The sequence below is a fragment of the Camelina sativa genome, chromosome 12 (assembly GCF_030686135.1).
Source record: "Camelina sativa cultivar CO46 ecotype springtype chromosome 12, ASM3068613v1".
NCBI classification, from domain to species: Eukaryota; Viridiplantae; Streptophyta; class Magnoliopsida; order Brassicales; family Brassicaceae; genus Camelina; species Camelina sativa.
The window spans coordinates 35,656,025-35,680,363 of NC_141891.1; the positions used below are offsets into that span (position 1 = coordinate 35,656,025).

Consider the following 24,339-nt stretch of genomic DNA (forward strand, 5'->3'; position numbering starts at 1 on the left):
TATATGCTCCAAAATTTCGACTCAACTTATTTATTTCAAAACTTACAAATGTCAAATAAAGAAAAAAGTTAAATATTACAACATTTAGAAAATTATGTGAGAGGTAGAACATGATATTTGATGAAGACTTTGTCAAGCTATTTATAGATAAATTTGTAGTAGTATGAGAGGTTTTTCAGTTTTTTTTTTTGTCAAACATCATAGGAATTATGGTTACATTTCAAAGAATAAATATACCATAGGTTTTGTCTATGTTTTTTTGTTTTTGTTTTTTTTGTAAAACACAAAGTGTATTGCAGTTAATACTTTAAAGAGTATTCATATGATGTAAGATTTGTTTTTAATTTTTTTCAAACATCATGGGAGTTATATTTTAAAGAATTAATATGCAATAAACTGTGTTAATGATTACTATTAAAAAAAATAAAATATCATATTGTTTTATATCTTTAAATTATTTTAGAATAAATTGATTTGATCTTTTGGCACAAAAACAGTGAAATATATTATGTTTTTTTGTCAACAAATGATTATTATAATATTATAATATTATAATATTATAGTATTTTTATAGTTTGAAATTAGTAAAGAATTTAATAACCATCATATTATATTTTTCCAAAATTATGAGATTAATATTTAGATCTTTAAGTATTGGAAATTTTATTTTGTCCAAAATTATAATATTAATATTTAATTCTTTCTTATTTGCAAAATTATAATGTTATAGTAATTATATAAAAATTTGATAAATGATACCTATGCGAAATTATAATGTTATGGTAATTATATAAAATATTGATAAATAATATCTATATATAATTACTAAAAAAACATTGCATATATAAATGTCAATATATTTTTAAGTACAGAAATATCATTTAAACTTAGTGAATATGAAAAATAATGTATGTAATTTTGAGAAAAATGAATTAAAAGAATTGAATAATTGAGAAGTGAATACATGTGTCAAAAATATAGGCTGCCAAATGTAAAATTAAAAACAAACCTTCTCATATTATATAAGATATACGCGATGAAGGTCCTTTAATTCTTATCCCAATAAAAGCATTTTCCAGATTCACTCAACAAACAAAACCCTTTCAATATTTTTTTTTGCAGATTGTTTTCTAAAAAGCTTTTGAGATATTGATCTTCTCTCCATCATACTCCATGGATCCTTTATCTCTTTCAACTTCTTTGTCACGAAATCGGAAACTGAACAAGAGGAAGACGGCTGTGGAAATTTGTGTTAATGTTATTCATGTGTAGCCTTTACATTATATAGCAAACCTAGATGCAGGAAAAGGAAACTAAGAATATACAGACTCTAGACATGGTAGTCGAATATACAGAGAGTAAATGAGATATGAGAGAGAAGAATAATAAGGTGTGCTACGCTTAACACCCCCCCCTCAAGTTGGAGCATGGGGATTTCTAATGCCCAACTTGAAAACCATGGATTGAAAAGGACCACAACCAAGTGCCTTGGTGAGCACATCAGCGAGCTGCTCCGTAGTATGAACTTTCTTGGTGCAGATCACGCCATCCAGAATAGCATTACGAACATTGTGACAATCAATTTCAATGTGTTTTGTGCGTTCGTGAAAAACAGGATTTGCAGCTATGTATAACGCAGCTTGGCTATCACAATGTAAGGCAGTAGGTTCATGTTGCTTAACACCAAGATCAGCCAGTAGCACACGTAACCAAATCAACTCGTTAACGGTCTTTGACATACAGCGGTACTCGGCCTCAGCAGATGATTGAGACACAACTTTTTGTTTCTTCGTTTTCCAATATATGGGAGAAGTGCCAAGAGTGATAAACCAACCACTAAGAGAGCGTCGAGTCAGATGACACCCCCGCATAATCAGAGTCACACCACCCATGAAGTTTTAAATCACAGTCTGAGTTTAAGAAGATACCTTGCCCAGCATTGCCTTTCAAATAATGAACGACCCGCAACGCCGCTGTCCAGTGATCAATGCGTGGTTTTTGCATAAACTGTGCAAGAATGTGGACACTGTAAGCAAGGTCCGGACGTGTCGCTGCAAGATAGATCAACCTCCCAACAAGACGTCTATAGCGTTGAGGATCAACTAAGAGAGCACTCTCACTTAGAGCCAGATAATGTTGTTGTTCCATAGGAGATTCAGCTGGTTTTGATCCAAGTAAGCCAGCTTCACTTATAATATCCAATGCGTATTTTCTTTGGCTGAGGAAGAGTCCTTCACGTCGCCTAGCCACTTCAATTCCCAAAAAATATTTCAGGGACCCAAGATCTTTCATGTGGAAGCATTCACCCAAATATCGTTTAAACGCAGCGATTGCAGTATGATCATTACCTCCAATGATCAAATCATCGACGTAGACTAAGATATAAATCTCACTTCCTGTACTGTGTCGCAAAGAGAATAGAGAGTAGTCAGAGTATGACTGGATAAAACCGTATTTCGTCAAAGCTGTACTCAATTTAGCAAACCAGCATCGTGGTGATTGCTTAAGCCCATAAAGAGATTTCTTAAGCCGACAAACAAGAGTCTTGTCCTCCGTGCGAAAACCAGGTGGTGGTGTCATATACACCTCTTCGTCAAGATCGCCATGTAAAAAGGCGTTGTGTACATCCATCTGATGTAACTCCCAACCTCGAACCGAAGCCACACTAAGAAACGCACGAACAGTAGTCATTTTAATGACCGGAGCGAAAGTATCTTTGTAATCTACTCCTTCAATCTGCTTATTCCCAAGTGCTACTAAACGGGCTTTGTATCTTTCGATATTTCCATCAGCACGATATTTGATTCGGAAGACCCATTGACTACCGATGACATGTTTCCCAGGAGGCAAATGCGTTAGATCCCATGTTTTATTATCCTCAAGAGCATCAACCTCCATACGCATAGCATCTCTCCACACTTTCTCAGCGACGGCATCCCGAAAAAATCTAGGTTCAACACCAGCTGTAATGGAGGCTAAGAAAGCTCGATGTGAAGGAGAAAAATTTTCATAAGCAACATATTCAGATATTGGATAGATGCAGTCGAATGGTTCTGTTTCAATATCGAATGAATCAATCTCCACACCATGAAAACCATCGATAGGAATTGTATGTAGCACATAATCTTGCAACTTAGCTGGCTTACGTTTTTCCCTGCACCCACGACCCAACTCTGCAACTCTGTTTTCATTATCTAACTCTTCGACAACAGGGGTAGTGACAGGAGCAGAGCTTTCTCTCACAGGAGAGACACCAGAACGATCAGGAAGCACAACAACATCACCATGTTGATCTGCTGAGATCAAGTTGTCGACAGTGGATGTCTCTGCAACCGGTGATGTCTCGACAACCTCCGCAACCGGTGATGTTTTTGCAACTGGAAACGACGAAGTCTCTGCAACCGGTGATGTTTCTGCAGCTGGAAACGACGAAGTCTCTGCAACTGGTATATCAAAATCATTAAACAAATCCCAATCAATGACATCACCAGGTTCTCTATCGCCAAGTGACGGAATTTGGAACGGAAATGTGTCCTCAACAAACACAACATCTCGAGAGGAAAAAATTTGATTTGTGTCGAGATCAAATAAATTCCAACCCTTTTTACCATATGGATATCCAACAAAAATGCAACGCCGACTTCTAGAGCTGAATTTATCACCATTCCTTTTCTGATTATGTGCGAAGGCCAAACAACCAAAAACACGCAGATTGTCATACGACGGAGGCGAACCATAGAGAAGCTCATATGGCGTTTTTCCATTCAAAACGCTTGACGGAGTTCTGTTGATGAGATATGCTGCAGTGAGAATCGTTTCTCCCCAAAATTTAACAGGTAGAGAGGATTGAAAAAGGAGAGCACGGGCTACATTTAAAATGTGACGATGCTTACGCTCAACTCTTCCATTTTGTTGTGGAGTTCCAACACAAGATGTCTGATGTAAAATTCCTTTTTCTCGAAACTCAGCTGAGAGACATGTGAATTCTGTGCCGTTATCACTTCTTACAATCTTGATATTTTTCTCAAATTGTCGCAGAACAAATGCTATGAAATTTCTAAGAGTTTGACCGACTTGTGTTTTATCATGAAGAAGATAAACCCACAAGCCACGAGAATGATCATCGACGATTGTCAAAAAATAGTAAGAGTTGCACATAGTTGGAGTTCGGTAAGGCCCCCACAAGTCACAATGGATCATATCAAAAATCCCATTACTTTTATTATCACTTGAATGAAAAACATCACGACATTGTTTGGCTTGAAGACAAGTATCACAAGTCGAAAAATCTTTAACTCTAGTACCAATAGAAGGAAGCAAATCAAAAACTCGGTTTGACGGGTGTCCTAGCCGTTGATGCCAAACATCTTCAGCTCCGTCTTTATTCATACGTAAAGCAGCAAAAGTTGTCACACGCCGAAAGAAATACAAGCCATCTCGAAGCTCACCCGCGCCACTGAGGCTCTTCGTCAAACGGTCCTGAATAACACAACCCTTGTTAGCTATCTGCATAACACAATCTAACTCTGCAATCAGCTGTGATACTGAGATCAAGTTGCATCTCAACTCTGGAACTAGCAACACATTCTGTAGACTAAACTCAGCATCGAACCTAACTGTTCCCTTTTTCCGTGAGACAGTTTTATTTCCATTTGGAAAACCAATTGCACACGGTAATATATACTTCAGATCAATCAAAAATTCACTATTTCCAGTCATATGATTCGATGCACCTGTATCTAAAACCCAGTCAAGAGATTCGAGGTTACCGTTTAGACGAGGTGCAGTTCCTTGTTTTTGAACATCCAAGAGCTTGATCAATGCAGTCCACTGTTCATTAGTGAGACCAGTGTACCCAGACTTCTCTGCAGCAGCACTTGCTTCACCTGCCTCTTGTACAACTACTGCATTTGCGCGAACAGCTCCTCCACGTCCACGTCCTTTGGCTCCACGACCTCCTTGTCGAGATTTTTCCATCCACCATTCTGGATATCCAATCGTTTGAAAATAGGTTTCGGCTGTGTGACCAGTTTTCTTGCAGCTTACACATACAAGCTTGCTCTTATCTTCAAAGCCACCACTTGTTCTGCCTGTCCTTTTCACAAATGCCACTTGTGTGTTTTGTTGTTCTCTTCCGCGCATCACGGTCTGAACACGTTCCACCGATTTGATCTTAGCATAGACCTGGTTCATTGTGGGAAGAGGATCAGTATTGATTATAGCAGAGCGTACACCTCCATACACCGTTTCGTCCAAGCCAAGAAGAAACTGATGCACTTTTTCATCTTCACGCTTCTTCTCTGCTTCGGCTCCGAGGTTACACTTGCAGCCACCACACCGACAAACCAAAATCTTATCATAATTCATCAAGTCTTCCCAAAGGATCTGCAATTTCCCATAGTACTCAATAATAGTCATGCTTCCTTGCCTTAGATTTGCAAGTTCAGCCTTAATTTCTTGGATTCGCGGACCATTCCCTTCAGAGAATCGATCTTTGATTTCTTGCCACAGCTCCAATGGATCTTCTTTATTTGCAAGAGTGCGACGCACCTTTGGAATTTGCAGACACCCAATCTTCATACTCATCAGAGTCTTCTTTAGGTCTCGTGATTGTCCCATCAACGAAACCATATTTCTTCTTCACGCGCAGAGCAGTTCGCACTGCCTGTGCCCATCATCAAAGTTATCACCATTAAATTGAACTTGAGCGATAACTGCACCTGGATTTTCATTTGCAGCCAATTGATAGTTTGGCGCAATAGTTTTTGTAGTGTTCAAAGTCTTTTCCACAGTCGTCTCAGATTTCAGATCTGCCATTTTTGATTGGCTCTGATACCATGAACAAGAGGAAGACGGCTGTGGAAATTTGTGTTAATGTTATTCATGTGTAGCCTTTACATTATATAGCAAACCTAGATGCAGGAAAAGGAAACTAAGAATATACAGACTCTAGACATGGTAGTCGAATATACAGAGAGTAAATGAGATATGAGAGAGAAGAATAATAAGGTGTGCTACGCTTAACAGAAACACGATGTCTTCCCGAGTTTCCACGGGGCAGATTTTCGAAAAAACTTTCTTGCTCACATCCTAAAAGAATTCAAAGGAAAGGGAATCGATCCGTTCATCGATAATGATATCCAGAGGACCATGTCTATCGGTCCTGCGCTCAAAGAAGCTATCAGAGGATCAAAGATCGCGATTGTTTTGCTTTCAAAGAACTATGCTTCTTCGTCGTGGTGCCTGAATGAGTTGGTGGAGATCATTAAGTGCAGAGATGAATTGAAACAAAAAGTGATGACCATATTCTATGACGTTGATCCAACAGATGTAAAGAAGCAGACCGGAGATTTTGGGAAGGTTTTCGAAAGAACTTGTAAAGACAAAACAAAAGAGGAGATTGAGAGATGGAGAAAAGTTTTGAAAGTTGTGGCGACAACCGCTGGAGAGCACAACTGGTTTGCCCTCTTGATTTTGTTTTAGCTTACCCTAAGTAAATATTTTGTGATACACCAAATTATATTTATTAGTGGTATCTTTTTAGAAACTAACAAGAAAAGCAATACATTTTTTTTATATAACTAATGTGTTGAGAAATGTTTATAATTAACGAATCTATAAATTATCTCTCTATTTTTCTAGGGATAATGAAGCAACTATGATTGAAAAAAATCACCATTGATGTTTTAGACATGCTTAGTAGATCCCCAAGGTCTAGAGATTTTGACGATTTCATTGGGATGGAAGCTCATACGGAAAAAGTGAAATCGTTGTTGGACCTAGACTCTAATGAAGTGAGGATGATTGGGATTTGGGGTCCGTCTGAGATTGGGAAGACAACCATTGCCAGAGTCTTACACAGCAAGTTATCTAGCGATTTTGAATTGAGTGCCTTTGTTGAGAATATTAAAGATTTGATGTATACAAGATCTATAAGTTCTGACGATTATAGTGCAAAGTTGCACTTACATAAACACTTATTGTCCAAGATACTCAACCATAAGGATATGGAGCTTCCTCATTTAGGAGTTGCACGCGATAGGTTGAACGACAAGAAAGTGGTTATTGTTCTTGATGGCATTACTCAATCAATGCAACTAGATGCTGTCGCAAAAGAAACTCAATGGTTCGGTAGTGGGAGTCGGATTATCATCACAACACAGGACCAAAAACTTTTGAAGGCACATGATATCGACCATATATATAAGGTTGAGTTTCCATCAACATATGAAGCTTATAAAATCTTTTGTATGTATGCTTTTGGTAAAAAGTTTCCTAAAGATGGGTTCGAGGAGCTTGCTTGGGAAGTTACACAACTTTTAGGTAACCTACCATTGGGACTAAAAGTTATGGGCTCCCACTTCCGAGGAATGTCTAAGGATGAGTGGGTAAATGCACTACCAAGGTTAAATCGCCTTGATCCTAGTATTGAAAGCATTTTAAATTTCAGTTATGATGCTTTATGCTGTGAAGATAGAGATTTGTTCCTTCATATAGCATGCCTTTTCAACAATGATGAAATGGTGAAAGTTGAATATTATCTTGCTATAGATTTCTTGGGTGTGAGGCATGGGCTTCACCTATTAGCTGAAAAATCTCTCATAGCTCTTGATATCACAGGTATTAACTGTAGAGTGATAAAAATGCATAATCTACTAGTACAATTGGGCAGAGAAATTGTTCGTCATCAATATGGGCTCCATTCCATGCACGAGCCTGGGAAGCGTCAGTTTTTGGTTGATGCTAGAGATATTTGTGAAGTACTTACTGATGGCACGGTTAGTTTACATTATATTATTGTATTACGTTTCCTTGTTCTCTACAAATTAAATTTGTTTAATAGCCTATTATCTCTCATTTTCCACATTCTTTTGGTCTTTTTGCAGGCTAGTGCAAGTGTTATAGGTATATATTTCGACTTAGATAACCTATCAGACGGATTAAGTATAAGTGAGAAAGCGTTTGAAGGAATGTCTAATCTTAAATTCTTAAGATTTTTGGACCCATACGGCGACCAAAGCCATAAGTTGTACTTACCGCAAGGTTTGAATTATCTAACTCATAAACTTAGGTTAATAGAATGGAACTGTTTTCCGACGAGAAGCTTGCCTTCCAATTTGTCTACGAAGTACCTAGTCAACCTAAATATGCAGAAAAGCAAACTTGAGAAGTTGTGGGAAGGAAAGCAGGTACATAATTGTTGTGTGTTCTCTCTATTTGGATTATTTTGTTATGTTAATTATTCTTTGAACTTAATCTTAATTTTGGAAGTTTATTTTTAGTTTCATATGCTTAGTCAATGTGTTTACATCTGTTATCTTTATTTGTTTGTACAGTCACTTAGCTTGGAAACCTGAAGTGGATGAATTTAAGTAACTCGAGAAACCTAAGGGAGCTACCTGATCTCTCAACTGCGACTAACCTTAAAGATTTGAATCTCAATAGATGCTCAAGCTTGGTGGAGATTCCTTTCTCTATTGGAAACACCACTAATCTCCAGAAACTGAATCTGAGAATGTGCACTAGCTTGGTGGAGCTTCCCTCTTTTATAGGAAGACTTCATAAATTGCAAGATTTAACATTACGGGGATGCTCAAAGCTAAAGGTGCTTCCTACCAACATCAACTTGAAATCTTGCGATAAACTTGATCTCGCTGATTGCTTATTGTGAAAAATTTTCCTGAGATCTCCACAAACATTGAGCATCTCAGTCTCACGAGAAGTGCAATAAAAGAAGTACCGCCAAGAATCAAGGAATTCCATGACAATGTCATACCATGAAAACCTCAAGGAATTCCCACATGCTTGACACCATCACAATGTTGTCTTCAAACGATACTGAAATGCAAGAGCTTCCTTTGTGGGTCAAGAAAATATCTCGTCTTGAGACACTTCTACTAGATGGATGCAAGAAGCTGGTAACAATCCCACAGCTTTCTGATTCTTTATCAAACATAGGGGTAATAAATTGCGACTCACTAGAGAGGCTTGATTGCTCCTTTCACAATCATCCAAAGATGTTTATCGGCTTTGTTAATTGCTTGAAGCTGAATAAAGAAGCGAGAGAACTCATCCAGACTAGTAGTAGTCAAACAGTGATAAAAGACTGTGGGGTACTCCAACTCTAAGCCCCTTCCTTTTTTTTTGGAGAAAAACAACTCAAGACGGGTAGGCCTAAGTATCTGTTGGGCATAGAGCTTCGTCGAATAAGTGAGAGCTGTTTGACTTCATCCAGCACTGCCATAATATCATCTGCAAACACACAAACAGGGAAGCTTGAAGACAAAGCTAGCATGCACAGACATTCGAGACGAGCTCTGAGTGGATTTGCAAAGGTTACTTTTTTCTTATACTCACGGGCCACATTATAGGGTCATGTGGAAACGTCTGTTGATATCTACTTTAATCCTCGCTCACTCGCCTTTACAGCGATCTTACATTGTACAAAAATTTCCTGTGTATTATTAAGCTAACCTTTGCAACTTCAGTACTCATGTAGTCACTATCATGGTTCAATTGATAGCTCTCTATGGAACAAAGAAAATAAAAAAGATAGGTGAGAAATAGTTTCTTGCTTAACAAGCAATCTGTAAAACCTAATCTACTCGCTTGAGATTAGATCGGACTCGAATCAATGAAAGAACAAGAAAAGAAACGAGAAACGACACAAGAAGATTTAACGAGTTTGGGTTTCGATGTGAAGCCCTACGTCTCGCCGGCGACGGTACACCGGAATCCACTAACTCAGCTCAAACTTGAGCTTATACTTTGTCAGTTACAATCGCTCAAATCTCTCTATACAACTCTCTCTCTTTCAACAAAATGAAATCGATACAGTCGAAGGAAGAAGATGATAGATCTTTTAAGGATCTAACAAACCCTCACACGTGCAAGCGTGTGACCAATGAGAAAGGAGCGCGTTGACACTTTAAGTGGATAACCGAGACTTAATCAGTCTCAATTGAACCAACCGGTTCACCAGCTAAACCAGCTTCCTGGAAACCTTCTAACCCAATTAGAACCTTTCCAACACTTGGTTAATTCCACATTAACCTTCTGATCTTTGTACTATAACCTTCAAATCTCCACTTTAGTCAAAGATCTCTTTCTTGGTGAATCCTTGTATCCAAACCCGGACACCTGCTTAACGTCCACAACTGGACTCTCTAATTTCTCGAGACTCGAAGCATCTGTAATGCTTCCTGAAACTTCCAAACTGGTAAAACCTTAGTAAAGATATCCGCAGGATTGCTCTCCGTAGGAATCTTCACTACACTGATAACACCCTTGCTGATAAGATCCCTCAGGAAGTGATACTTGACATCAATGTGCTTTGTCCTCTCATGAAACACAGCATTCTTTGACAATGCTATCGCACTCTGCGAATCACAGTGCACCTTAACCGTATCCTGCGGAAACCCAAGTTCTTCAGCTAGACCCTTAAGCCACACTGCTTCCTTAACAGCTCTAGACAATGCAATATACTCAGCCTCGGTAGAAGACTGAGCTACCACTTTCTGAAGGGTTGACCTCCAGCTAATAGGATTGCCTCCTGCAGTAAAAACCATACCAGAAGTAGACCTCCTTTGAGTAGCATCTGACGCATAGTCAGAATCACAGTAACCAGTGACAACGAATTCTCCCTGCTTTTTGAAGCTTAAACCCAAATCAACAGATTCCCTCAAATACCTGAAGACCCATTTAACAGCTTGCCAATGAACTTTGATAGGTCGACTCATAAACCTGCTGATCAGACCCACAGGATGAGCCAAATCAGGTCTGGTGCCTATCATCCCATACATGAGACTTCCCACTGCACTCTGATAAGGAATTTTCCTCATGTAATCTGCCTGTCGACTTGACTCTTCTTCAGATGCAGCCCTTAACTTGAAATGAGCACCAAGAGGAGTCGCAACAGACTTTGCTTGATCTATTCTAAACTTCCCAAGAATCTTCTTTAAGTAACTTTCCCGAGAAATCTTCAACCTGTTTGTTGACCTGTCACGAACAATCTCCATCCCTAAAATCTTCTTAGCTTCCCCAAGATCCTTCATTTCAAACTCCAAGCTTAACAGTGACTTCAGACTCTGGATCAAGTCCACATCCGTTGAAGCTATTAACATATCATCAACATAAAGGAGTAGATAAACGTAGGCTCCACCTTTAACCTTCTTGTAGTAAACACAGCTATCGTAGTTGCTCCGGTTGAAGCCAATTTGAGTCATGAACTCATCGAACCTCTTATTCCACTACCTGGGAGCTTGCTTCAGCCCATACAGCGACTTCTTTAGTAAACAGACCTTCTCCGGATATTTCTTGCTTACAAACCCTTCCGGCTGCTCCATGATAATATACTCATCTAATTACCCGTGTAGAAAGGTCGTCTTCACGTCCAACTGATGCAACTCCATATTATAGTGATTCACCGCTGCTAACATGTACCGAATAGAAACATGTTTGACCACCGGAGCAAAGATCTCCTGATAGTCAACTCCTTCTTTCTGCGAGAAGCCTCTGGCAACCAGCCTTGCTTTAAACCTCGGTGGATCAGAATCTGTCATTCCTGCTTTCCGTTTGAAGATCCACTTGCAGCTTATTGGCTTACAATCTTTCGGCCTGTCTATCAAATCCCCGGGTGTTGTTCTTGTACTGGGAACTGATCTCCTCTGTAGCTGCTTCCATCCATTTGTCACTATCTGGATCCCTGAGAGCCTCAGCAAAGCTTTCCGGCTCAGTGAGACCTCCATCTTCAGACAAGAAACACACATATGCCTCCATATCATCCTCCTCAGTGCCTACATCATAATCCCGGAACCTCACAAGAGGCACAACCTGTCTCCTAACTCGATCCCTGGCTAACTGATAGCTACCTGGATCCTGATGACCCTCACTTTGACTTACAACTTCAGTAATCTGAACCTCAAGATCAACCACGACCTGCTCAGAAGAATCACCTTGTTCCGGTAAAACTCCACCTTGAGTAGAATCCCCTAAGATCCTGTATTCACCTGCAAAATCAAAACTTAAAGGTTTATCAGTAGACAAAACAAGTTTATCACTACCTGTGCTTGAGTCAGACTTAAAGTCCTTGAACATCACATCCTCCTTGAAGACCACGTTCCTACTGATAACACACTTCTTGTCATCTAGAACCCATATCCGAAACCCCTTAACTCCATCTGGGTAACCAGTGAAGACTCCTTTCTTTGCTCTTGGCTCTAACTTTCCTTCATTCGAATGAATATCTGCCAAACAACCAAACCTTCTCAAACCATCTAAGGAAGGCATCACCGACGTCCACATCTCCTCAGGAACCTTGAAATCAATGGCTGAAGAGGGAGATCGGTTTATCAAGTAAACAGCTGTAGATGCAGCTTCTGCCCAAAACCTCTGCCCGAGACCACTCTCACTTAACATGCTCCGAACCTTGTTCATAATAGTTCTGTTGAGTCTCTCTGCCACTCCGTTTTGTTGAGGAGTGTATGTGCATGTCCTGTGTCTGACAACACCTTCATCTTTGCAGAAACGATCAAACTGTTGATTGCAGAACTCCAGACCGTTGTCTGTGCGAAGCTTCTTGACCTTTCTCTCTGATTGAGTCTCCACCATCTTCTTCCAGTCAACGAAACTCCTGAACGCCTCATCCTTAGATCTCAAGAAGTAAATCCAAACTTTCCTGGAATAATCATCTGTGAAAGAGATGAAATACTGACACCTCCCCAAACTCATAGGTACATTGGGAGAACCCCACAAATCAGAATGCACATAGTCCAATTTTTCCTTGGTAACATGCTGAGCTGAACCAAAACTCACCTTGTGAGTCTTACCGAAGACACAATCTTCACAGAAGTCAACCCCCGAAATTTTACTGTCTTTAAAGCAACCTTTCTTAGCTAGAACCTGAAGACCCTTCTGACCAATGTGCCCTAACCGACTGTGCCACAACAGACTCTGCTCATCTGCTTGAGCAGAACAGCTGGCTCATTTACTTCTGCAACGTGTGCTTCTGCAGACTTAGCAAACCCATCCAGAATGTAAAGAGTTTGACGCCTAGTACCCTTCATGAACACTGTAAAACCTTTCACGACTTTGAGAACGCCATTTCCACCCCTAAACTCACATCCTTTCAATTCCAAAGTACCAAGAGATATCAAATTCCGGGATATGTCAGGCATAAACCTGACATCATGCAACACAAAAGTAGTACCATCTGGGTTCTGAAACCTGATTGACCCTATTCCTTTCACTTCACAGTAAGTGTTGTTAGCCATTCTGACCTTCCCACTTGACAGCTCGTTCAACTCCATGAACAGCTCTCTCTTTGAAGTCATATGAAAGGAACAAGCTGAATCCAAAATCCACTCGTCATGACTAATCTCTCCTGTTGCCAAATTAACTTCTGAAGCAACCAAACCTAATAAATCCTGAGCATCGTCCTTAACCATTGCTGCCTCGCCTTGGTTTTGTGACTGAGTAGTCTTTCCCTTGTTCCTCTCTAACCACTTATAGCATTGTTTCTTGTAGTGGCCCTCCTTTCCACATACCCAACAAATCTTTTTTCCACCATCTCTTGATTTAGACCTCTGCCTATTCTTGTTATTGTTCTGCTGAGGTTGTCTGTTCTCTGACCTTCCTCTAACGAAATGAGCCTCAGAGATATTCTTCAAACCGTTACTATCCCTAAGTTCCATCTCCTTTGATCTAGCAGCACTCGCAACTTCCTCAAACTTGATCCCTTCTCTACCGTACCTCAAAGTTTCCTTGAGTAATTCATACCTAGCTGGGAGAGAACTAAGAAGCAAGACTGCCTGAACCTCATCTGGAACCTCTATATCTAGATGGCTGAGATCAGCTATCAACTTCAAGAATTCATCAATATTTTCGTCTAAAGTTTTAGACTCATGCATCTTGAAGTTGTAAACCTTGAGTTGAAGATAAACCCTATTTGGTAGAGTCTTTACCATGAACAGATGCTCTAAGGTTAACCACGTCTCTGCAGCAGTAGCGCACTTCTCGATCTTCCTCAAAACTTTATCTCCAACATTCAAGAAGATGACATGCTTTGCCTTATCACAGCGATCGAGCCTTGTAGCTTCATCCTCGATCTGCTTCTTCTTCTGTCCTGGATCTGACTCTTCAGATTCTGTTAGCACCTTAGGTGTGTGCTCCGATAACACATCCTTCAATCCGAGGACGCTCAGATGTGCGAACATCCTTGTTCTCCATAAAGAGAAATCTCCAGTTCCATCGAACAACGCGACTTCTAACTTCGCACTCATCGTAGACCTTGATTCGACTTAGAACGCAGCCTTGGCTCTGATACCAATTTGTAAAACCTAATCTACTCGCTTGAGATTAGATCGGACTCGAATCAATGAAAGAACAAGAAAAGAAACGAGAAACGACACAAGAAGATTTAACGAGTTCGGGCTTCGATGTGAAGCCCTACGTCTCGCCGGCGACGGTACACCAGAATCCACTAACTCAGCTCAAACTTGAGCTTATACTTTGTCAGTTACAATCGCTCAAATCTCTCTCTACAACTCTCTCTCTTTCAACAAAATGAAATCGATACAGTCGAAGGAAGAAGATGATAGATCTTTTAAGGATCTAACAAACCCTCACACGTGCAAGCGTGTGACCAATGAGAAAGGAGCGCGTTGACACTTTAAGTGGATAACCAAGACTTAATCAGTCTCAATTGAACCAACCGGTTCACCAGCTAAACCAGCTTCCTAGAAACCTTCTAACCCAATTAGAACCTTTCCAACAGTTGGTTAATTCCACATTAACCTTCTGATCTTTGTACTATAACCTTCACAATCCTCAATTAATGTATTGAAATTTTCATTCCTTTAATCCCTATCTCCACTTGTCAAAACTGAGAATCTCAATACCATTAGTCTTCATCTTGACTATGTATTTCTTTTTAATAAAATCTTGACTATGCTCCATCTGCTATATAATACAATTTAATTTAGAGGTTCCAAATTTATCTTATAAAATACAGTCGAGATTATATATACACCTACATCATATAAAGAAAAAAAAAAAGGTTTTACACCTAATCGATACACCTATATATTTAGCATTTATACAAGTTGTAATTTTTTAAGTGAAGTTTTGTTTATTTTTGTTTGAACTGTGGCTAAACAATTGTATGCGTCATTGTCTAAACGTCCGCAGTTTTAGTAGGACATTGATCATCGCTCCATTTTAAGCGTTTTTTCCAAGAAAATATGATAGAAAATTGTATACACCATACATTATTTAACTTTAAGTATCAGTTTAAACTTTAAAACAAGTTGTGATTTTGTAAGTAAAGTTTTATTTTATTTTTTTGTGTGACTTGTGGGCTAAAATATTATGCGATCTTACCATTGTTTATCGATCCTTTTTCGGCGTTTTCCAAGAAATTATGACTATATTAGTATAAAACATGCGTCATTAGGAAAGTTTCGTTCCATCTTCAACGTCCATTATCCTCTTTCCAAGAAAATTACATGATTAAATATTATAAACCCTACATCATTGTAGGAGATGAACCCCACATTTTTACGTTATTATCAATTGAGCCTCATTATTTATAGTTCACATTACTAGATATTTGAGTTCAGTTGTGCCAATTAATGTATTTTATAAATTACAGGTGTATAATTGTAAGAACTAAAGTCTAAAACCAAAAAGGAGATTAATAGTATAATGGAAAACTCGAAAGAAAAGATGAGAAACAATTCGTAAGAAACTAAAAGTGTAGGAACTCGTTAGAAGTTCTTTTATGCCTCTCTCAATAAACAAACTAGCCATTTCCATTTCCTTCTGCAGATTGCTTTCTGAAAAGCTTTGAGATATTGATCTTCTCTCAATCATACTCCATGGATTCCTCTTTCTACTATGGTTTTTGCGTTGCTGCAATAAACTTCTTCACTCTTTTCGGTACAATACTTTTCATGTTTTATGGAAAAATAAAATCCCATCAAAAAAACAAAAAAATTGTTGCTTCTTCTCCTTCTTCCTCTACTTTATCTCTTACATCAACCCCATCTTCTTTGTCTCGAACCCGGAAACACCATGTCTTCCCAAGCTTCCACGGAGCAGATGTTCGAAAAACCTTTCTTACTCACATCCTAAAAGAGTTCAAAGGAAAGGGAATTGATCCATTCATTGATAATGATATCGAGAGGAGCAAGTCAATCGGTCCTGAGCTCATAGAAGCTATCAGAGGATCGAAGATAGCGATCGTATTGCTCTCGAGAAACTACGCTTCTTCGTCGTGGTGCCTTAACGAGTTGGTGGAGATCATGAAGTGCAGAGAAGAGTTTGGTCAAACAGTGATGACCATTTTCTATGACGTTGATCCAACAGATGTAAAGAAGCAGACCGGAGATTTTGGTAAGGTCTTCAAAAGAACTTGTAAAGACAAAACAAAAGATGAGATTAAGAGATGGACAAAAGTTTTGGAAGGTGTGGCGACAATAGCTGGAGAGCATTCGCGCAACTGGTTTGTCCTTTTGAATTCCACTTGTTGTGATTCACATTTTACTAACACATTTAAACTATATTTATTTGTATTAATACATATTTTGGATGTGTATGTGATTTTTTTAATGAATAATTAACATAAGTATAAATCGATCACTTCATTTGTTAGGGATAATGAAGCAGCCATGACTGAAAAAATCGCCACTGATGTGTCAAACATGCTGAATACTTCTACACCATCAAGAGATTTTGATGGTTTAATTGGGATGGGAGCTCATATGAAAGAAATGGAATCATTGTTATGCCTAGGCTCTGATGAAGTAAGGATGATTGGGATTTGGGGTCCGTCTGGGATTGGGAAGACCACCATTGCCAGGGTCTTGTATAGCCAATTTTCTGAAAATTTTGAATTGAGTGTCTTCATGGAAAGTATCAAAGAGTCGATGTATACAAGACCAGTTTGTTCTGATGAGTATAGTGCAAAGATGCAGTTACAAAAAAGATTCATGTCCCAGATAATTAACCATAAGGATATGGAGCTTCCTCATTTAGGCATTGTCCAAGATAGGTTGAATGACAAGAAAGTGCTTATTGTTCTCGATAGCATTAACCAGTCAATGCAACTAGATGCTATCGCGAAAGAAACTCGGTGGTTTGGTCATGGAAGTCGGATTATCATCACAACACAAGACCAAAAACTTTTGAAGGCACATGGAATCAACCATATTTACAAGGTGGAGTTTCCATCAGCATATGAAGCTTATCAGATGTTTTGTGTGTCTGCTTTTGGCCAAAACTTCCCTAAAGATGGTTTCGAGGAGCTTGCATGGGAAGTTACAAAACTTTTAGGTCATCTACCATTAGGACTAAGAGTTATGGGATCCCACTTCCGGGGAATGTCTAGGGATGAGTGGGTAAATGAACTACCAAGGTTAAAGACTCGCCTTGATGCTGGTATTCAAAGCATTTTAAAGTTCAGTTACGATGCTTTATGTGATGAAGATAAGGATTTATTCCTTCATATAGCCTGCCTTTTTAACAATGGAGAAATGGTGAAAGTGGAAGATTATCTTGCTTTAAGTTTCTTAGATGTGAGGCAAGGGCTTCAAGTCTTAGCTGAGAAATCTCTCATAGCTATTGAGGTTCTACCTAGTGGCTATACACGTATAGATATGCACAATCTACTAGTACAATTAGGTAGAGAAATTGTCCGTCGTAAGCCTGGGCACCAATCCATTCGTGAGCCTGGGAAGCGTGAATTTTTGGTTGATGCTAGAGATATTTGTGAAGTACTCACTGATAACACGGTTAGTTCTATTATTAGTCTCTTGTGTCCTTGTTTTCTACAAATTAAATTCATTCAATAGTCACTCATTTTCTACTTTTTTCTGATCTATTTACAGGGTAGTAGAAATATAATAGGTATACTTTTCGAGGTAAGAACTCTATCAGGCGAATTAAATATCAGTGGGAGAGCTTTTGAAAAAATGTCTAAACTTAAATTTTTAATGTTCCATGGGCCATATGACAACGAAAAAGATAAATTATACTTACCGCAAGGTTTGAATAATCTACCTCGGAAACTTAGATTAATACATTGGTGTCGTTTCCCGTTGATATGTTTGCCTTCTAATTTTTGCACGGAGTACCTAGTCGAGCTACGTATGTGGAACAGCAAACTTCAAAACTTGTGGCAAGGATATCAGGTACAAAACTGTTGTGTTTCTCTCCAATTTTGTATTATTGGGTTTTTTTTTTCATAAATATTTTGTGTCAAAAAGGAGTGATCTTCCGGTATTACTTCTTAGAAGGTTCTTCTATTATCTCTTGTAGTCTAATTATGTTTGTTTAAAGTGTAGTATCCCATATTAGTATCAGTGGTTGAAAGGGAGGAAGTGTATGAATGAAGAATTTAATTTTGAGTTAAAGAAAGAAAAAAAAAGACACTACGCTATTATTTATTTATTTGAAAATAAATTTAAGGCACATATTTCCTTATGTTGTGTTTATTTGTTTGTGCAGCCGCTTGGAAGTCTGAAGATTATGGATTTGCGTGAGTCGAAACACCTAAAAGAGTTACCTGATCTCTCAAGTGCCACTAATCTTGAAGAATTAACACTGTTTGAATGCTCAAGTTTGGCAGAGCTCCCCGCTTCTATAGGAAACCTTCAGAAATTGCAACAGTTGAGTTTACGAGGATGCTCAAAGCTAGAGGTTCTTCCAACCAATATCAACTTGGAATCTCTCATTAACCTTGATCTCACTGATTGCTTACTGATCAAAAGATTTCCTGAGATCTCCACAAACGTTAAGGATCTCAAGCTCATGAAAACTGCAATAAAAGAAGTGCCTTCGACGATCAAGTCATGGTCTCATCTTCATAAACTGGAAATGTCATACAATGAAGGTCTTAAGGAATTCCCGCATGCTCTTGAAATCATCACAAGGTTGTACTTTAACGATACAGAAATGCAAGAAATTCCTCCGTGGGTTATGAAAATCTCTCGTCTTCAGACACTTACACTTCACGGATGCAAAAAGTTGATAACAATCCCACAACTTTCCGGTTCCTTATTAAATCTTTCGGCAGTCAATTGTGAGTCGCTGGAGACACTTGGTTTCTCCTTTCACAACCATCTTTTGGATAGTCTCCGGTTTGTTAATTGCTTCAAGCTGAATAAAGAAGCAAGAAAACTCATCCAGGCTAGTAGTACCCGTCAATTCTTACCTGGTAAAGAAGTGCCTGCAGACTTCACTTACCGAGCTAATCCTGGAAGTTCAGTGATTGTAAATTTGAATCAAAGGCCTCTTTCAACAACCTGTAGATTTAAAGCTTGCATCTTGTTAGTCACTCAAGATGAGAAGGAGAAGGGTTCCAATGGTAAGACATTTGGTGTAACTCATCGCCTCATGGACAAGAATAAATTTGGGGTCAATGTTCGATGCAGACCTTCATGCTATTACGAATTTCCCCCCATTTTAGCAGAGCATTTGTTCACCTATGAATTTGAAGCAGATGTTACGTCCAGCCAGCTTCTTTTTTCGTTTCATGTCCACGAGAGTGACGAGGTGGTGATAAAAGAATGTGGAGTACTCCTACTCTAACTCCCTTCATGTTAGGGGAGAAAAACAACTGGAGACTTACTTGCGACCCAAAAAGCAACTTCATAGTTTCAGTGAAGAAAGAAACAGAGAAAGGCTTGAGTTGGTTGCCGCAGGCGGACCACGAGCTCTCATTGGAGATTACGACTCTAGGAATTTCAGAAATTGAAAGCAACGCTCTATGCTGGGAAATTCAAGAACTGGTTATTTTCAGTCGTTTTGTTAACGTTGGTAGGAATACTCTTAAGTGTTCTTTATCTAGCAACATTTTTCGAATTTATTCACAAATTGCATTTTGTATAATTTATTTTTGAATACTCTTAATGTCGATCTATATCTTCCAATGAGATAATCAGGTACTTGTTTCTCTACATGTTAATGATCATGTTACTAGATTTTCACCTAATACAAGCTTATCGTAAGAAATAAATAAAAATTTCCAGAGACCACTTGAAAATGTTGATTTCCTCACACAATGAATCAATGAGCATCTTTACCATCAAGTATCCACAAACTAAGTCAAACTTCACATAATCTAACTAAGAAAATTTTAAACTAAAATGTTCCCGGAAGAAAAGAAAAGAAGTGAGAAGCAAAGCACCTACGAGAGTAGTCCATTAAGCATGTAAATTTCCCAGTTTAGACGAACCACGTAGCCAATTCAAAAGAACATCAGCACTTTTCTCCCATGAACAATCTAGCATCATGTCATGAGCAACACTTTCAATACAAACCGGTTCAACCTCATAAAACCGCCCGGTTTCCTTAAGTCCTTCATCGTCCTGCAAAACAATAGCCCAAGATTGAAACTTTCTGGTTCGGTTAGAAAGGAGAAGGAATTCTTAGTTCTTACCACTATGAAATCATCTTTGGCACCTAAAACAAGAACTTTTGTCGAGTTCTCCATTGGTTTAGGCACCGGAAGTGATGCGTTTAGCTTCCTCAGGTCAAACAGCGGCATCCGTGAACTCTTTGTCATAAGATCCTGGTAACTGAATCGAGAAAAGAGAGGGAGAGAGAGAGACAATTCAGTTAGACTACTGAAACTTAATTTTAGATTCAAGGTGACTATTTAGTTAGATTATAGATATACCGCTTCACTAGTTGATCATCCATGGCTTCAGAGAAGAATGTTTCCCGACAAAGAGGAATAGATTTCTGAAAACCTTTAGCAGCTAAACTGAAAGTAACCTGCCCAAGAACATAACCAAAAACAAACATTGTTGAACAAATAGAACATGACACTGGGTTCATCCTTACAAAATCAAAGACAGGAAAAAGAGTTTAAACCTTAAACGCGGCTACAGGTTTAGAGAAGAGATAACGTAGCACTAATCCGCTGAAGAAGAAAGAGAATCCCAAAAGTTTACATATAAGCTAAACGAGAAAGAAGTCCTCTGATATAAGAAAGCGCCAATATGCTTTGACAAGTTAGTTACCTATTACCGGAAGGTGGAACTGAGCAAACCAATACAGCCCCTGAAAGTTCTGGATATGCATTTTCTGCTCCTACAATCGAAAGAACAAACTCAGTAGTTATTGTATATGCATCATTATAACCACTGATCCCAAAAAAACGCAACTCATGTCTATGAATCTACACTTTACCTACTGACTGTTTGTTTACAATATTTGCCAAGTAATATTGAACAATGAGTCCTCCAAACGAATGACCAATAAGCACAGGTGGTGAAGAACCAAGATTCGTTTCTATAAAATCCGCAATATCACTTGCGTGCGTCTACTACACAAACAAGTTAAAACACTTTTAAGAATCTTTCTGATTCAAGTAATTATCCAATATACACAATGCACATTGCAAGGTTCAAGTACCTGAAGTGTTCCAGCAACTGTTCCCAAAGGTTCATCACTTTCACCCTATTACATTCAAAGATAACTACATCACAAATCACACACAAATCACTCTATTCTAATCCAAAGTATGAAACTTTATGTTCGTGATAGTAAATTAGATATTGTGGAAATCGAATTTGAGTATAAAAATCAAAACTTTCATTGTTTGAGAATTTACCTGACCTAATAAGCTAACAGCATAAGAATCAAACCCAGAAGAAGAGAAGAAAGGTAACCAATGTTCAGCCCAACACCAAGCTGCGTGGTAGCTTCCATGTACAAACACCAATGGTGGATTGTCTCTTTCGGATTTGCTTCTCCTCTGTTCAATTACCTCCATTTTTAGACCAGAGGGGAGCTTGTGAAAAAGACGGTTTTGTCCCATTTTCAGCTCGTATGGAGCTATCGTTTTAGAGGAATTGGTGAGAGCCGCCATGGGATTGATCTTCATTTTGAGCGAGGAAAGGCATGGGAACAAGGGAAGAGAACAAGACGCCATTTGAGTGAAGGTTCGTCGAGCTGTTTGATCAGAAGAGTAGAGGAGAGCACTAAATCGTCACCGCAGTTTTTTTTTACTGTTTTACCCTTTTCTAATATCTGTGCAAATTGCAATTTAAATTACCAACTTTTTTTATTGGTAATTTCTGATTTTTGATTTTATAGTACCTTTTAACAATTAAATAATAATTTTAAAATAATTAAATACTAAATTTTAATTTGTAGACAATTTTTTATAATAATTATTAAAACAAATTGTATGTTGTATTTTTGTGTTTTTTTTTAATATATATATGTTTTGACAAATATTTAGATTTTATGATTTTAGATTGTATTTGGTATCAACTTCTATATTTTTGACTAATATTTAGATTCTACGATTTGCTGTGTTATTCTTATGTACCGCTATATTCTATTATTTATATAGTTTTAGGCTAATTTTTTTTTTTTGTCAACAAAATTTCAGCTCAAACGAGCCAATTGGAAAGGTTTTTATAACAGTTTACAAAACTATATCATAAAATTGTAAACTGTTATAATTTATATTTTATGATATAGTTTTGTGTATGCATAAAACATCAATCTAAAAAATTAGTTTTAAAAAATACATAAATTCTATTAAAAACATCAAGGCCTTTGGTTTCTTTAAATTCAAGCCATTTTTTAATGGGCTTGAAGGCCCAATACGAAAATTACGTCTCCTCTTTCTCTCTCTCTGATCTGAATAGATCGCTCGAGCTTCGGGACCTCCTCTCGTGTTCCTCGACGAAGAAGACGATACTTACTTCCATCATCACAGCTACACACGAATTCGTCTTCAGTTACATCAATTTTTTAAAAAAGATTCTGAGTTCGGAAGTGTAGGCTGTGTTTTTTTTTTTAATTAATTTCTACTGGATTTAAACACCACTTAGTTTCCGGAGTTTTGGACTAAAATGATGTCGCCGAAGCAAATCTCCGACGATCGAGGATCTCCACATTTCAGGTATCTTCATACCCAAAGTTTTCGATTCTAACTTCTCCTGTTATTGTGTGTTTTTGCTTATGTAGAAATGAAATGTGAGAGAGGATAAAAACACGAAGCTTCTTCGTCTTGCTGCCATGGAATTGATTCAAATGGTACTGTAGCTTGGAATTTTTCTTTTGGGTTTTGATATCTCTGAATTGGGAATAAAATTTCCTCGATTTTGTTTTTGGAAGATAAATGCAGCAACGTAATTAGGTTGAATCACTGATTCAAGTCCTCTCATTCCCTAGCTTATGCTTTTTGTAGTTCACTATATTTTGATGCAATTCTAGTTGAAGCAGTGATTTGAGTCCTCTCAAATTGCAATGAAATGTGTACTGTAGCTTGAAATTTATTGCTTAGGGTTTTATTAACCCTCATAATTTGGAATCGCATCACTCCGTTTTCATGAAGTTAATGCAGAAACAATACTTATTAGGTTGATTCACTTGAGATTTTGGATTATTGTGTTTTTGATTCAATACTAGGTTGAAGCAGTGAAGTGAGTCCATAACTTGAGAACATTTGTAGTTTTTTTCGTCTTCCTTTGTTTTGACATTGGCTTAGAATTGAGTAATCTGCTGCCTAATTTATGTATTTGTTGACCTTTTTATCTGCAGACATACACCATTTCAGATAATCCACCTCATTGGGAACTTTTTTCGGATATGGTCAGTTTATTCTATGTACCGCTACTTGAATCAGACAGGAGCGCCAGTGGTTCTCTTCCTCTTCTGCTGTCTGGTGCCTTCGTCCATCATCTTCTTGATACTTCAAAAGCCATGGAAAGGAAGGGCGCTTTCTAATCAACAGGTTTATTTTAGCCGTATCAGATTTCTCGCATGTATATTTAATACATATAAATTGGAGAGTTTGGAGATAAAATGTTTTTCCTTTACTGTTTCAGATTGTACCTTCTCTTATCAATGGACTCATCACGGCTCTGTACTTCATCTTATGGGGAAAAGGTCTCAAGTCTTGTGGACCGCTTAGGTATTGATTAGTTATTGAGCATACATACTACCGTAAAATTTTCCTCTGGTCTTATCTGTCTTAGGAGTTCCCGTAGAATGTGGCTTTTGAAAGATAGGGAAGTGGAAGGTTTACCTATGAGCAATTTGGGTCCTTTGTTTGTTTCTGCAGCCTGTTATTTTTAAGCTACATTTTTCTGTCATTTGATCAGAAAAAATATCTTCATTAAAGATTCGATTATCCTTGCTTATAGTTCTTTGTATTTTATTTGCAGAGCTATCTTGTCAGAGTACTCCGGTACTGTTCTTGGAGTACTTTCTGGAGTATTATATGGACGGAGAGGTCATGTGTGGAAAAAGGTATTCACCTCATATGTTTCTAATTTAACAGTTGCCACTTATATAAAGTCTCTAGTCAATGTGAGC

The 24,339-nt window shown here is 38.1% G+C and overlaps 3 protein-coding genes and 1 pseudogene across 4 annotated transcripts in view; 3 read left to right on the forward strand and 1 right to left on the reverse strand.

Annotated features, from left to right (window-relative positions):
- Window positions 1–5,916: 5,916 nt before the first annotated feature.
- LOC104733018 (putative disease resistance protein RPP1) lies at window positions 5,917–9,256 on the forward strand (annotated as a pseudogene).
- Window positions 9,257–15,699: 6,443 nt separating this feature from the next.
- On the forward strand, window positions 15,700–19,955 carry LOC104733017 (putative disease resistance protein RPP1). The gene is made up of 4 exons (XM_010452625.3): window positions 15,700–16,501; window positions 16,652–17,789; window positions 17,886–18,188; window positions 18,505–19,955. The coding sequence occupies exons 1-4, from the start codon at window positions 15,876–15,878 to the stop codon at window positions 19,585–19,587; spliced, it is 3,150 nt and encodes a 1,049-aa protein (XP_010450927.1). The 5' UTR covers window positions 15,700–15,875; the 3' UTR covers window positions 19,588–19,955.
- Window positions 19,956–20,034: 79 nt separating this feature from the next.
- LOC104733014 (uncharacterized) lies at window positions 20,035–22,064 on the reverse strand. 2 transcript variants are annotated; one of them, XM_010452623.3, is made up of 8 exons: window positions 21,617–22,064; window positions 21,418–21,462; window positions 21,193–21,325; window positions 21,024–21,093; window positions 20,875–20,923; window positions 20,678–20,775; window positions 20,438–20,576; window positions 20,035–20,366 (listed from the first exon to the last, which is right to left on the reverse strand). In XM_010452623.3, the coding sequence occupies exons 1-8, from the start codon at window positions 21,935–21,937 to the stop codon at window positions 20,202–20,204; spliced, it is 1,020 nt and encodes a 339-aa protein (XP_010450925.1). In that variant the 5' UTR covers window positions 21,938–22,064; the 3' UTR covers window positions 20,035–20,201. The 2 variants fall into 2 exon arrangements, with proteins under 2 accessions (XP_010450925.1, XP_010450926.1); XM_010452624.3 differs by having other exon boundaries at window positions 21,024–21,087; window positions 21,617–22,001.
- A 669-nt stretch (window positions 22,065–22,733) lies between these two features.
- The window catches only part of LOC147933132 (uncharacterized), a 1,941-nt gene continuing 335 nt past the window's right edge, over window positions 22,734–24,339 (forward strand). The window contains exons 1-4 of the mRNA XM_087477311.1: window positions 22,734–22,921; window positions 23,563–23,755; window positions 23,850–23,935; window positions 24,189–24,333. Coding sequence (XP_087333437.1) covers window positions 22,872–22,921; window positions 23,563–23,755; window positions 23,850–23,935; window positions 24,189–24,333 — 474 coding nt within the window. The 5' untranslated portion in view covers window positions 22,734–22,871. The remainder of the gene's footprint in view (window positions 22,922–23,562; window positions 23,756–23,849; window positions 23,936–24,188; window positions 24,334–24,339) is intronic.